The sequence below is a fragment of the Petaurus breviceps genome, unplaced genomic scaffold (assembly GCF_028583685.1).
Source record: "Petaurus breviceps papuanus isolate PSGF00001 unplaced genomic scaffold, PetGlider_PUasm1.0 164, whole genome shotgun sequence".
Classification (NCBI taxonomy): Eukaryota; Metazoa; Chordata; class Mammalia; order Diprotodontia; family Petauridae; genus Petaurus; species Petaurus breviceps.
Window position 1 is genome coordinate 14,670,562 of NW_027185735.1, and position 13,035 is coordinate 14,683,596.

Below are 13,035 nucleotides of genomic sequence, written 5' to 3' on the forward strand. Positions count from 1 at the left end.
CCTCCTCGTAACTTATTGTCTCAGAGAGTTGTCTGGGCAGTGCAAGGTTAAGGGACTTGACTAGGATCTCACAGATAGCACATAGCAGAGGTGGGATTTGAATCCATTTCTGTGTCTAAGGCCAGCCCTCTACATGCTATTGTCATGCTACTTCTTGGCCAAAGCAACCATTTTAACATGCTCACTATGGGGCAAGAGATAGAAGGGGGAAGGTGCCCAAGATGTAGAGATTAGATCCAAAGTGCGTAAACTGGGGGAGAAGAAAGAGGGGAAGGGTCTTCCTTCAGACTGCTTTGCATTTCTCTTTGAAGTACACATAGGGGAGATTTGCATAAGTAACTGACTGAAAGACTCCCCAGGAAGTCAGAGAAAAAAGCAACAACAGACCTAGGCCCAGGTATGGACTGTACTCCCTGCTCTCATCTGTTTTTTGAAATCCTTCTCTTCTAGGCTAAGATCAGATACGACCTTCTCCATGAAACCGTCCCTGATCTCCCCACTTGTGCTTTTCTAAATGACCTTAAATGTCTCTTCTTTCCTTTATGACATTCTACTTTGTCTTATACTTCATGTACCATCATAAACTCTATTCCCCTACTCCCAACATGCCATAAGTATTTTGAGAGCAGGGAATTATCTGTTTTTTTTTTAATCTATGTATTCTCTGCTCCTTGACCTTAGTGCTTTATAGGGAGTTGGTAAGTAAAGAATAAATATTTGTGGAGTGGAAGTTGAATTAAAGTGATCCGTACAAGTCACAGTAGCTTAGAGTCAAGAAGCCAACCCAGTAGTCACAGATTCAGTGTAGGTCAATAAAAGAGCCCACAAAGTTCTATTAATTTGCAAGAGATCTTTATTGAGTACTATCAGAGACTTCAAAGCTATTTCCCTGATCCAAAACTGCTTTCTGAAGCAAAATCCTGTTTTTTTTAAATACCTATATTCTCCAGGGATGACTGCAAATCTCTGAAGACCAAAGTCTTGAAACCGCAAAACTGTAGGTGATCTCAAGGTCAATGGAAAGATGAATAGTGGATGAAAAGAAGCTGTAGCATATGAATAATGAGGATGTGTGCCCAAGAAGAGGTGAAAGAGATACCAAGAAAATGGTATGATTACAAAAAAAAGAGGTGAGCTAGCCACAAAGAGTGAGGAATCGAGATGGACAGTCCTCATGCTGACATGTTAAAAGACCTCAACAAAGCCCCTAATACACTGGCTTGATTCTCTATTCAGTTCAATTCAACAAGAAGTTATTTAGTACCTACTATGTGCAAAAAACTGGGCCAAGCCTGTGGATCTAAGGATGAAAAAAATGAAATGAAACATACCAAGGAACTCAAGTCCAAAAGGAAGGGATAAAACTCATCTACAGATCAGTAAATACTGTGTAATTGGCATAAATTTATATGCCTTGCTATGTGTTTTTGGCATTTGCTTTGTGTATTTACTTTGGAGGATCTATGGGAAGACAAGGATGCACAAGATGAAAAGGCTTAAGTGAGTTTCTTTCTGTCTATATGGGTCAAAGAAAATCTCATAAGGATGCTATCTCAAACCCACCAAAGTATCATGCTATAGAGCTCCCAGTCTCCGCAAAACACTATGCTTATGTTCAATATCCACTTCAGCTAAGCCTGCCAAATCAATGAGGTATCTATTAACTAATGTTTAATCATTCACCTGTTCAGAATTGATTACTCCTGCTTCTAGTATGCAGTTAAGGTGCAAATGGCAAAGAAGCAGCAAAACTGAGTCAAAGCCAAGAAGCTGAAGCCCACGAAAGGTTAAGTCAGTAGCTACGAAGAGATTTCAACTCAACTTGATTCCAGTTCATCAGTTGCCTACCATGATGACATGATCAGACAAGTAGCTGGGATAAGGATGGAGCCTGTGGTCACAGAGTAAAGAAAGGTAATGACCCATCCAAGTAAGCAAGCCCATTTCCTTGGCTATCTTAGTATTATGCTCTAACCCACTAATGTGAGAGACTGGAGTAACTGCTGAATTAGTCCTGAAACCATTCTTACAATGATGTGTAGATTGTTTTCCTCCATGATACGCCTAACTATATCACCCAAAGGAGAGGGCAGCAAGATTGAACTACTTCAGAGGGCACCTGAGCATTTTCCTAATGGTCTAGAAGGCAACAAACCCTTGGCCATATTCTCTTAGAAAGAAGCGAGAAACTCACAGGGGAAGCAGAAGTTATTTACCTGATGTGCTTGTAAATCATATATAGTCATTTAATACTGAGATTTTGGTAAAGATTTCTTGGAAAGCAGAAAGATCCAGAGAGAGGCAAACAGAAAACCTGCACTGTAGCTGAACCAACAATGTAAAGAGAGGGACCTGAAGAAAAATATTAGCCTGGAGGGGAAAACTAAACCAAGAAACTCTGTTTCTTGGTTGGGGTACATTATATCAATAGAAAGTGCATAAGAGGGATAATGGACAGCTAGGTGGCACTGTGAATAGACTACTGACCCTGGAGTCAGGAAGACCAGAGTTCAAATCCAATCTCAGACACTTAACTAGCTGTGTGACCCTGGGCAAGTCACTTAATCCTGTTTGCTCAATTTCCTCATCTCCAAAATGAGTTGAAGAAGGAAATGGTAAACCATTACGGTATCTTTGCCAAGAAAACCTCAAATGGGATCACAAAGAGTTAGACACAATTGAAATGACTGCAACAAAAAGAGATAATAATATCCCATTTTTATTTAAAACTCTTCTTCAAGGGGCAGCTAGGTGGCGCAGTGAGTAGGGCACCACCCCTGAAGTCAGGAGAACCTGAGTTCAAATCCGGCCTCAGTCACTTAACACAATAACTAGCCATGTGACCTTGGGCAAGTCACTTAACCCCACTTGCCCTCCAAAAAGCAAAAAAAAAAAAAACCAAAAACAAACCAAACAAAAAACACTCTTCTTCATATCTGTGAATTAGGAAGTACAAGTGTATTATCCCATTGTTATGATCAACCAGGCTCAGAAAGATCAAGTTGATAGCCTGTCACACAGCTAATAAATACTACAGATGGGTTTTAAACCTAGGCCTTCTGACTCTAGATAAAGCAATTTCCTCATAAAGTCATGCTTTTTCTCTCTTGTGACTGGCTTAACTGGAGTGCAAAAAGCAGAAGAGATGGCACGACAAGTTCCCATGGCTAGAGAGAGTTCAAGTTTCCCAAAGAAGAAGGAATAGCAGAAAAATATGGATTTAAGATGTGCCTAAGGGGTGATAGGAGAGTGAGGCTGGCAATGGGGAAGCAATTTGGAGAGGTGAGTTAGCGGGGAGGCCCTGAGCAGAAATCTGTAGGGATCATAGTTGGAATTAAGCTGAGGGAAACAGGGTTATAGTTTAACATAGGAAGGGAATTTAATGATAATGTAGTCCAACCTCCTCATTTTACAGATGAAAACACCAAGGTCTAGAGCAGTTGGATGGCTTGCCCAAGGTCAAACAGAGTCAATATTTAAAAGCAGGTCCTTTGACTTCAAATCCAGCATTCTTTCCACTGCACTGGGAATACTGATAAGCTTGCCAAGTTCATGTTGCCCCATTCCAGGAGACTTTGCTGCAGGGGAAGTACAGTATTCCTCCTGCACAGTGGTGAGGAAAGAAGTAAAAGGGAGTGGGAAGCAATGCTGAATGTAGGACATAAAGATCTTATAAAATAATAGTATTGCATAAATCTGTTCATCAGTGCCTAAGTGCCTGGAGTTAGTTACAGGTTTAGGATGACTCTCAGAGAATCTAGACCTTAAAAGCTTAGGAGTTTGACTTTTCTCCCAGCAACGAGACACAGCTCAGGTACTAACAGTAAGGGAATTGAGAAGGGGAATGACAGAAGGTGAAAATGAAAGTACAAAATAGGAAAAGAAAAAACCTAGAAGGCATCATAGAACTACCAACTTTTAGAACAAGAATAAACATTAGAAAATGTCTATTCCTACTCTTAAAGTTGGTGGTTTATCATCTAATTCAATTCTTCATTTTACAGATGATCACTAAAGCAGTTTGCTTTAGTCATTTACTCAAGGTCATAGTCAGTGAACAAAGCCTGGATTAGAACCCCATCCTTGTCAGGTTACAATAGTTTAAGCACAGTGCAGCAAATGGTATGGGGGCCTAGGATGAGAGAGGCTCTAGGCAGGTGGCTCCAGGTAGGACTTATCTCACCCAGTGTGTGTTTGGGGGTGCATGAGTGTTATTGATGGCAACCATTATGATTCATAGCTGACATTCATGAGGGTTAAGAGAGTCTTACATTCTGTCTCAGATGTAAGAGTCAACTATTCTGTATAAATGAAGGTGTGGTAAGAGGCACCAAAGGAAAGCAAAGTCCCTTCCCAAGAGGCTCAAAATTTAAATGGAATGCTTATGTAATCCACATGGCTAAACAATGTAGGTGACAGGTATGATGGCTGCATTGTAAGAGGGGTAAAGCTGCTAGATAAGACACATTCCCAGGTATGTAACTAGAAAACTAAATAGCCCTGGGCTAGTTCAGCTCCCTGAAAAGAGCAGGTCATATCTTGTAGCTGAGAGCCTCTGAATTCTAGTTTAACATAGATTTTGGTTCAATTTCTGTCCACTAGGACAGGGATTCCCATCATGGTTTGTGATTGGTAGAGATGGTACGTTTCACTCAGAGGATGGAGTAGGAAAAAGGACTACTTTAGTCTGGGGAAGATAGCATAGAAGATTAAATTGAAAGAAGCAAAAGATAAAATCAGGCAACCAACCAGAGGGAGAAGCTGAAATGAATAGGGAAATAAAGATGATTTAAAAGCTAAGGTGTAAGACAGCGAAGAAAGACCCCTGCATTACAGTCAAAAGGTAAGAGGGGACCAGAGTAGAAAGACAAAGGTCATTTTGGTAAACCTGCAGCTAAACCACATGGGTCAGCTCTCTATCATATATCAGAAACGGAGACTGAGGAGGAAGTTGCTAAAACAGAAAAATAATTGAAGATTATAGAGGTGAAAAGATATCAAGAAAGGGCCAGATTCTCTTCATATTAGGGATAAAAAAAAGCCAAGAAACTAATACTTTTCACATGGTGGGTGATGAAAGGAGAATGATCTCACTTAGGAGAATGATCAATTTTCTATGAACTTGCCTTCAAGATCATCATTAGCGTTATTATGTGGTACTCATGGGATCTAGGTATTATTCAGTAATGGGTTCTGTATGCTACTGACAAAAACAATTCCTGACTTCAAGGTGAGATAATAATAAGATAACCTCCCCCACCCAAACCACAGCAATTAGCATGAGAAAAAGAGATTTTAGAGAAAAAAAGGACGACTCTCAATCCCAGCTAGGATGCTGTATTATGATGATTTCCATCTTCACATCCCACATTTGAGGCTTTTATATGTCTTTTTTTTTAAATATATTTTTTCTAGAAAAGAAATTTAGAAAAAAGACCTGAGAATAATCTGGAGATCTAGAGAGACACAAGGCAATGACCTTGTCAGGTGCCTTCCACTGAGTTAAAATAAAGAGGGAAGAGCAGTGGACAGATACAGGAAAGAGTCCAAGAGTTTTCATTTTGGAGGCGTGGGGCAATGATGTTCCACCCTGGAACTGTGGACAGATGGACCATTATGCACAGTAACTTAATCATTCCAGTGGCCAGAGACAGCAGAGACCATCCCATGTTTGAGGAGAAATTATTATTTACTTGCCATGCCTACTTCTAGTGAGCAAATGATTTTCATGTTATCTCTGTGTCATGGAATGAGGAGGAGGTGGTGATGCCAGGAGAAGAGGAGTAAAAGCTTGTCCAGGCCAAAAAGGAACAATGGCTTCTTTTTTAATCTAAGGCTGTCAATGCATACCATCCTAGTGGTTTGTTAGAAGTTCCCAGCCAACTACAGGAGTGCTGACAAGAAGAGGAAGCCACTGAAGCCAGCTGAAACTACTCCTAGAAGAGATCTTGAAAGCAGGGCCTACCATCTGTGCTCCAGATTCACCCCACTTTAGAACCTGAGTATGTTGTTGCTTATATTTTAAAAATGGCTGGTTGCTTCAAGAAAACAACATCCAAGAGAACCACTTAAATCATTCATCCAAGATTAGTCTGTGATAGAGAGAGGAATGAGGACAAGGAACCCAGTACCTCCAAGCTAAACCCAAAGAATTACTGAATTCTAGATATGGAAAGGACCTCAGGACCCACCAACTCCAACTGAATACCAACCCAAAAAGAGTATCACTACAATACACCTTCCAAAGCAGCTAGTCTTGGCTTGAAGAACTTCAGCTAAAGGGAAACTCACAGGACTTCCTCCTGAGACAGCCTAATTCAACTTTGGAATAGCTCTTAATTTTAGGAAATTTCTCCTTAACTTGAGCCTAAATTTTTGGGGCCAGTGTTTCAAGGTTAAGGGATAGAGATTAAAAGAGGGAGCTGAGGCTTCAGTGTGTTGCCCCTGGATTAAAGGGTCTTCACAAAGCAAGGATTAGTTGTGGTTAGAAATGATTTCTATCTGTCAGACTGCAGGGAGTGGCTTTCCTTTCCTCTCCCCCTTCCACCCAGACAGGACCTGTGTTTTACAAGCCTTTATTACAGCTAAGCTGTGGGTTTTAAAAAGCAGAGAAGGAAAATAGATTCCAAGTTTTGAATCTTAATAATAGCTTATATCCACTTAACATTTCAAAAGTTTGCAAAATGCTTCCTATTCATACCTTCACAACACCCTGAGAGGTAGGTACCACAAGAGTCCTCGCCCTCTGAGAGGTTAAGCGATTTGCCCATAGATGTCCACATAGCTAATGTGAGAGTTGTGAGCTGAACGCAGGTCTTTATGTCACATACAGGATAGACTAGACTCCTTCCCTTTGGCTCCAAAAAAAAGAGCCAGGACCAATGGATGGAAGGTGAAAAGAACCAAATTTATGTTCAAAGTCAGAGGAACAAAAAGTTTCTAATAATTAGTTTTCCAAAAGAGGAATGGGCTTCTGCGAGAGGTGGTAGGCTCCTTTTCCTTAGAGGCCAGCAAGCAGAACATGGACAACCACTTGCTGGTTGTGTTATAAGTGGGATTCCTTTTTGTGTTAGACCACATACCTAGAGGTCCCTTCTGATTCTCACATTCCGAGATTCCATGCCCACCACTCCTTCCAGTAGGCCATACTGCCCTTAGTAAAAATGGGCATTTATTACTTTTCACAGAAAATAGGAACAGGAACTCCTTCACACAAATGTTAATTAACAGCCTTGTGGAGCACATTAGTGCAGACATTATTTGTTTCACAGCAAAGGCAGGGAAACTGAGGCCTCTGCTTGCTTGGAGGTTATTCCACCAAGGGAAAGGCAGAGATGGGGGAAAAAGATTCAGTTCTCTTAAATTTGGATGCCTTAGGAAAGTACAATCTCACTAAAAAGGTTGGAATGCATACCTACTGTAGCATTCTGGGCTCTACTCTATGTAAAGAATTCTAGATCCATCCTTAACCACAGGAACCCATGAGTGTTAATGGCTTGAAGGGGCCCTAGAGTTCACCTAGATGAGTCCCTAGTTTTGTGGATGAGAAAACAGAGAACTATAGGGTCATATAGTTAAGAAGGGGTAAAGCCCAGATCTCCTGATTCCCAATTCTCTTTCCATGATAATTATCTCCTCTCCTCCCAGTATTGGCTAGATACACTTCTCAACAATCTAGCTACTAAGAGCTAGACTATATATAAAAGGTAGATTAGGTCTTCTTTAGTCTCTTTTCTTTTTAAAAATTTTTTCATTTTTAATTTTTGAGGGGAGAAGGCAAGGCAATTGGGGTTAAGTGACTTGCCCAAAGTCAGATAGCTAGTAAGTGTGTTAAGAGTCTGAGGCGGGATTTGAACTCGGGTCCTCCTGACTCCAGGGCCAGTGCTCTATTCACTGTGCTACCTAGTTGCCCCTAGTCTCTCTTTTCAACATATTTCCATTTATACAATATTTTCCACACATTCTCTAACCTCCCAATATCTCTATAAGGCAAGGAGGAAGTTATTATCCTATAGATGCCATCGTCATTTAGAGATAAAGAAACAAAGGAAATTAACTTACCCAACTCCACACAGCTAGTTAGTGGTAAAGCCAGGACTAGAATCCAGGGCCCTGATTCCTCCTAGGATGCTCTTTTCACTAGACCACATGACCTCTTCTTTACCCTCTCCCCATGTGCTTAGCCCAAGTTTTGTCTTCTGCATGTATGCATCTTGTTCCTTCTGCCACCCCCACATACTCACCTATGACCTGCATCATGCCTTGGGCATGCCAGGCACTGTTCCTATGAGTCTCATGAAGCAGAGGAAAGGTGGAGTGGAGGGGGATGCGATGGAAAGGAGACATTCCTAAGGAGAGTGCTAGTGTCTGAACAGCACACAATTCAATGTTCCTCTATGCTGTCCAGAATAAGCTGCCCTTGCAGGAGGCTCTAGACAAGGTCCAGAGACAGGACAGGGCTCAGATGACCTTTTCTTCTGCTCTGGAAAATTTTAGGAAGTCATTCTCTGAGCTGGGGGATTTGTTTATAGTCCTTCATGATGAATCATGAGACAGAGAAAATCAATCAATTTCTTGTGATCTAGTCCTTGGCAAAATAGCTACTGATCCTCAGAGAGACTAGTGTTAAGGGGTGGGAAGTGATTACATTGCTTGCCAAGTGTCACAGAGGTTGAAAGAATAGTTTAAGCAAAATGCTCTCATGTCCAGCCATGGTCAAGGAGATAAAGGTTTCCAAAGATGATTTATGTCCCTTATGCAATAAGTAAAAATCACTACATTAAAATTTTGCTTTTGTAATATAATAGTGAAAGCATTTATGGTAGGGATTCATAACCTGGGGCCCATTAACTTTTAAAAACATCTTAAAAACTATTTCAAAATAACTGGTTTCTTTGGTAATCCTCTGTATTTTATCTTATTCATTTACAAACACTCTTCTGAGAAGGGGTCCACGACTTCACCAGTCTTCCAAAGGAGGCTTTGACACAAAGAAAGACTAAGAACTGAATGGTAGAGTTAACCCTCAACTAAACTGAATATACTGGAAAAACTGGAAGGGGAAGGGGTAAATTAAGTGACTGATGGTTTTCTTGGAAAGAAGGCAAATTGGATTGAAAAATCTTAATGAATTCAATATAGATTAATCTTTGAGAGGGAGTATATGTTTATACATAGATGTATGAAAGGTAATGTGCATGTGGCATAAGGAATAGGAATCTGAGGAAGCTCTGGGACAGCTCTCCTGGCATTTGGACATTAATATTGATGTGTTTGCTGGATTGCATTCTCACATAACGGGAAGAGAAGGCAGGGAAGTTTGTCATGCATGAATGACCATTTTCACATGAAACAATGTCAGACAGAGACTCAGTGAGTATCTATTCTACATGGCCACCAGCACCAAGAGAGTATACACACAGATAAGAGTGCAACTACCAGTTCCCCAAGGTTTTGTGTCTAATAGGGAAAGGAGATGTTTCCTGTGGGGTTAACAGGCAGAAAACAATTTTCAAATTTTTTTTTGGCTGAAACAATTCCCAAACCTCCACATCCCCCATTTCTCCCCTCCTTTCTGTTTCCCTTGAGCCCCCATCCACCCCTAAAAAATCTGATCCCCATTAAAAAAAGGTAAAAAATCACTGGAAGATGAAGCAACAGACTATCCATTTCTACTGGGGCCATTGCCTCAAGTTCATTTGACTTGCTGCCTTGATTTCTTTTTTGGTTCTGGCCATGTGCAGGTTTCCATATTTGGATAAAGTGCTACTGCCTTTGCAGAAGTAGCCTCACATATGGAATTATACTCACCTTTCTCCTTAAGCATTTGGCCCATATTTCCCCTTCTCCCCATTCCCCACACAGGGCATTCCAGGAGTTTGGATAAATGGGGACTGGCATAGGAGGGGCAGGGCTCTACTGCATATATGAATCAGATGCATGTACATACACAGACACAAGGAGTAATTAAATGGATATTTGTTTGGATACAATAATGCACACAGATACAGTACACAATTCCACATAGACAAATAGCAATTTATACTAGGAAGAACAGCCATGGCACAGGAAAGCAGTGAGTTTTTGGAGGACAGCACTTGTCACACAGCCTCAAGTCCTGTGTCTCCAGAAGAGGTAGAGGCAGGGGCTATTTTGAGAAACCAGACCACAAAACACTTTTTTTTTTTTTTTGGGCAAGTGCTGGGCTTGGGATAGTTCAGCTATGCTCCCATTGCCGTGGCTGTCTGCTGGTTAGTGGGAATTTGGGATACATGTCACCAAAGGCCTGGAAGGAGGATCACCACATGCAAAAAGAACTTTCTTTGGAACTTCTGAGGTGGACTCTGCATCCTCCACTGCTGGACCCCTGCTACTGCCCTCCTGCTGAGCATATGGGAGCCAGTGCAGGTTTCTGAATATCACTGATATGTGAGGTAGCAGAGGTATGCACTGTGCATGTGTGTTTTTAAAGCATGAAGATACGACTGTGCAGACTTAATCTAAGAATAGTACTCAGAAGGGCCTGGAAAGGATCTTCAGAGATCATCCAATTTCTTCATTTATCAAATGAAGAGATTAAGGACATTAAAATGACTTAACTAAGGTCACAGAGCAAGCTACTGACTAAATTGGGATTAGTACTCATGTCTCCTGACTCCTAAGACAGTGTTCTTACCACTATCCCACTCAGGTGTTGAGAGGGAGAGAGCACAAATCTGGTTTTGGCATAAGATCTGATGCAGTGGTATCTCACAGAAAACTAGTTTTCATCCTGAGATAATTTCTTGCCCCTCTCCCCAAATTTCACTAGCGTCCAGAAACCAAGATAGGGTGCGGTGAATGCAGACCACACATCACTTCATTTCCACCCAGGAGATCCACAGAAGCATGCACTTGGCAGGATGACTTGGGCATGTGGAGGGGGAAGTAGTGCCATGCAGGTAGGGATGCTGAGCATAGAACGGTAGTGCACAAGACATCTTCTTGTTTACTTTTGTAGTCCTGTCTTCATTTGACTTCATCACCAAATAATTACTCACCCGAAAAATGCCATTATAGCTTTACTTGCCCCCAACAGAAGCCCCACTGGGATCTACTGCTTACCTTGCCACCATGGCCCCTGTTTCCTCTTCTTCTGGGTTTTGTCTTAACCATAACCTCTGACAACACTCTCGAGAGCCCCTGAATGAAATCCTGGGATCTTGGTTGACAATAGTAATCCCTGGGCCTCTTCTGCTACCTCCTCGGCTATTTCTACTATATAAACTTCTTCTATACAACAGAAGGCTTAGCATTCAAGCCCTTCATCTCTGATACTCTAAGGTTTCTTCTCCCACTCTTCCACTTTCTCCCCTTTCCAGCCTCCAGGACCTCCACAGGTACACTCCAGTGAATCTGGTACATTGGAATGGGACGAATGGGAATTGAGAAAGATGGTAAGAGTTTTCATTTAAAAAAAAAAGGAACTCATGAGGATGGGGGATGGTGAGAATGGTTACACGTCCCTCTTCTCAGGGCCAGAGAAGAATGACTTTACTTTTAAAACTTAGAAAGTCCTGCACATTTGGGGAAGAAAAGCAATCCAGTTTTGAGGACAAGGAAGGGGTGAGTTGGAAGGAAAAGAGAAGGTTTATAAACAGAATGTCACAGCATGAATTATTTGGTCTTTCCTCCGATGTGAATGTTTATCCATTAACATTTATTAAACTAAATAAAACCAAACTAAAAAGGAAGGCTTCTCGATGGATAGGCACATAATCTCCTTCCAGCATTTCATTCCCACAGAACTGAGGAGGAAGGCAACTGTGCTATAGAATTAAGTAAACACAATAAAATGAGGAACCTCTGGAAGGGGGAGGGGAAGACAGAAGGACCAGGGCAGTGATGGTGCACCATTCTCAGCATTCTTGCTGACTGATTTGGACTGAGATCTAGGATGGGTGTATAGGGTCTGGCAGCAGAGATTCCCAGGAACTAGACAAATGTGAGTAGAAACTGACCGGTGATGTTCTTTCAGTAGCTACCCGATGGAGACCCCGAGGAGGCTCCCCAGCTGTCTCACCTTCCTCCTCCTGAGCCCTGGAGAATACAGAAGACCAGTTTAAAAACAAGTAGTTTCATAAGGCAGCACCTACCAAATGGAGACTGACTTCTTACATATATAGCATACAGGTTAACATGGGCTGGGTAATCTATAACCAGGCTTCACTGTGTACAGGTGCCTAGAAAATAGCAGCACGCTTATCCTGTAAAATTTAGGTAAATACTTCCTCCCCAAAAAACATAATCCTTTGAAAAAGGAAAAGTCTCCAATGTAAAGCAGTTAGTGAACATTATACATGTCTCCTAGAAAAATGAGGAGTGAACTTTGTCCCAGTGGCAATGATCCAGAACAATAAAGCTTAATTTTATTTATTCTGGATTTACCTTTCCAGTTTTAGGTTCCATATGATACAGGAGAGGTCTCCCTTTGCCTTCCATTAATAATTTGCAAAGCCCCAAACCCAGTATTCCTTAGGGGTTTCTTTTCCAATATAAACACCCATAAATTGAAGATGAAGATGCACAATTGTCAGTCTAATGAGGCTCTGAAGATGCTACTCCTGAGGGAAAATTCCTCTCCCCGTTTTCTCCTTTCTACTGAGTTCTCCAACTCTAGTTCCCTGCCTCCTTCAGTATTTAAAACTTTCTTGTCTAGAGACTCAACAAGGTTCTGTTCTTATGGTACTTACCCACTGTCCTCTGTGGGTCTCTCTGGAGTCTGGCGTTCTTTCAGCTCAAGCTAGAGAAAGAAAAGGTCATTCATTGGGTCAGGAAAGACAGAGTGAACATAAGGACAGGGAAAGAATGCTATCAGTGAGCTAGTTTCTCTGCTGCGCCCCAAGAGGAGCCTTTCCTTTATACCTCCTCTTGCCCAGGCCTATCACACTGCAGCCACTTGGGTACAGAGGCTCTAAATCTATTGATGCCACAGTTACCAAGCTACCTTCCTGCTTGAATATCACAAGATGGAAGGGACCTTAGAAGCCATCTAGT

At 41.6% G+C, this 13,035-nt stretch overlaps 1 protein-coding gene across 1 annotated transcript in view; it reads right to left on the reverse strand.

Moving 5' to 3' along the window:
• Positions 1-13,035, reverse strand: part of SPTB (spectrin beta, erythrocytic) — a 168,991-nt gene that overhangs the window by 16,956 nt on the left and 139,000 nt on the right. Inside the window, exons 31-32 of the mRNA XM_069082374.1 lie at positions 12,732-12,781; positions 12,000-12,078 (exon numbers count right to left, since the gene is read on the reverse strand). Coding sequence (XP_068938475.1) covers positions 12,000-12,078; positions 12,732-12,781 — 129 coding nt within the window. The remainder of the gene's footprint in view (positions 1-11,999; positions 12,079-12,731; positions 12,782-13,035) is intronic.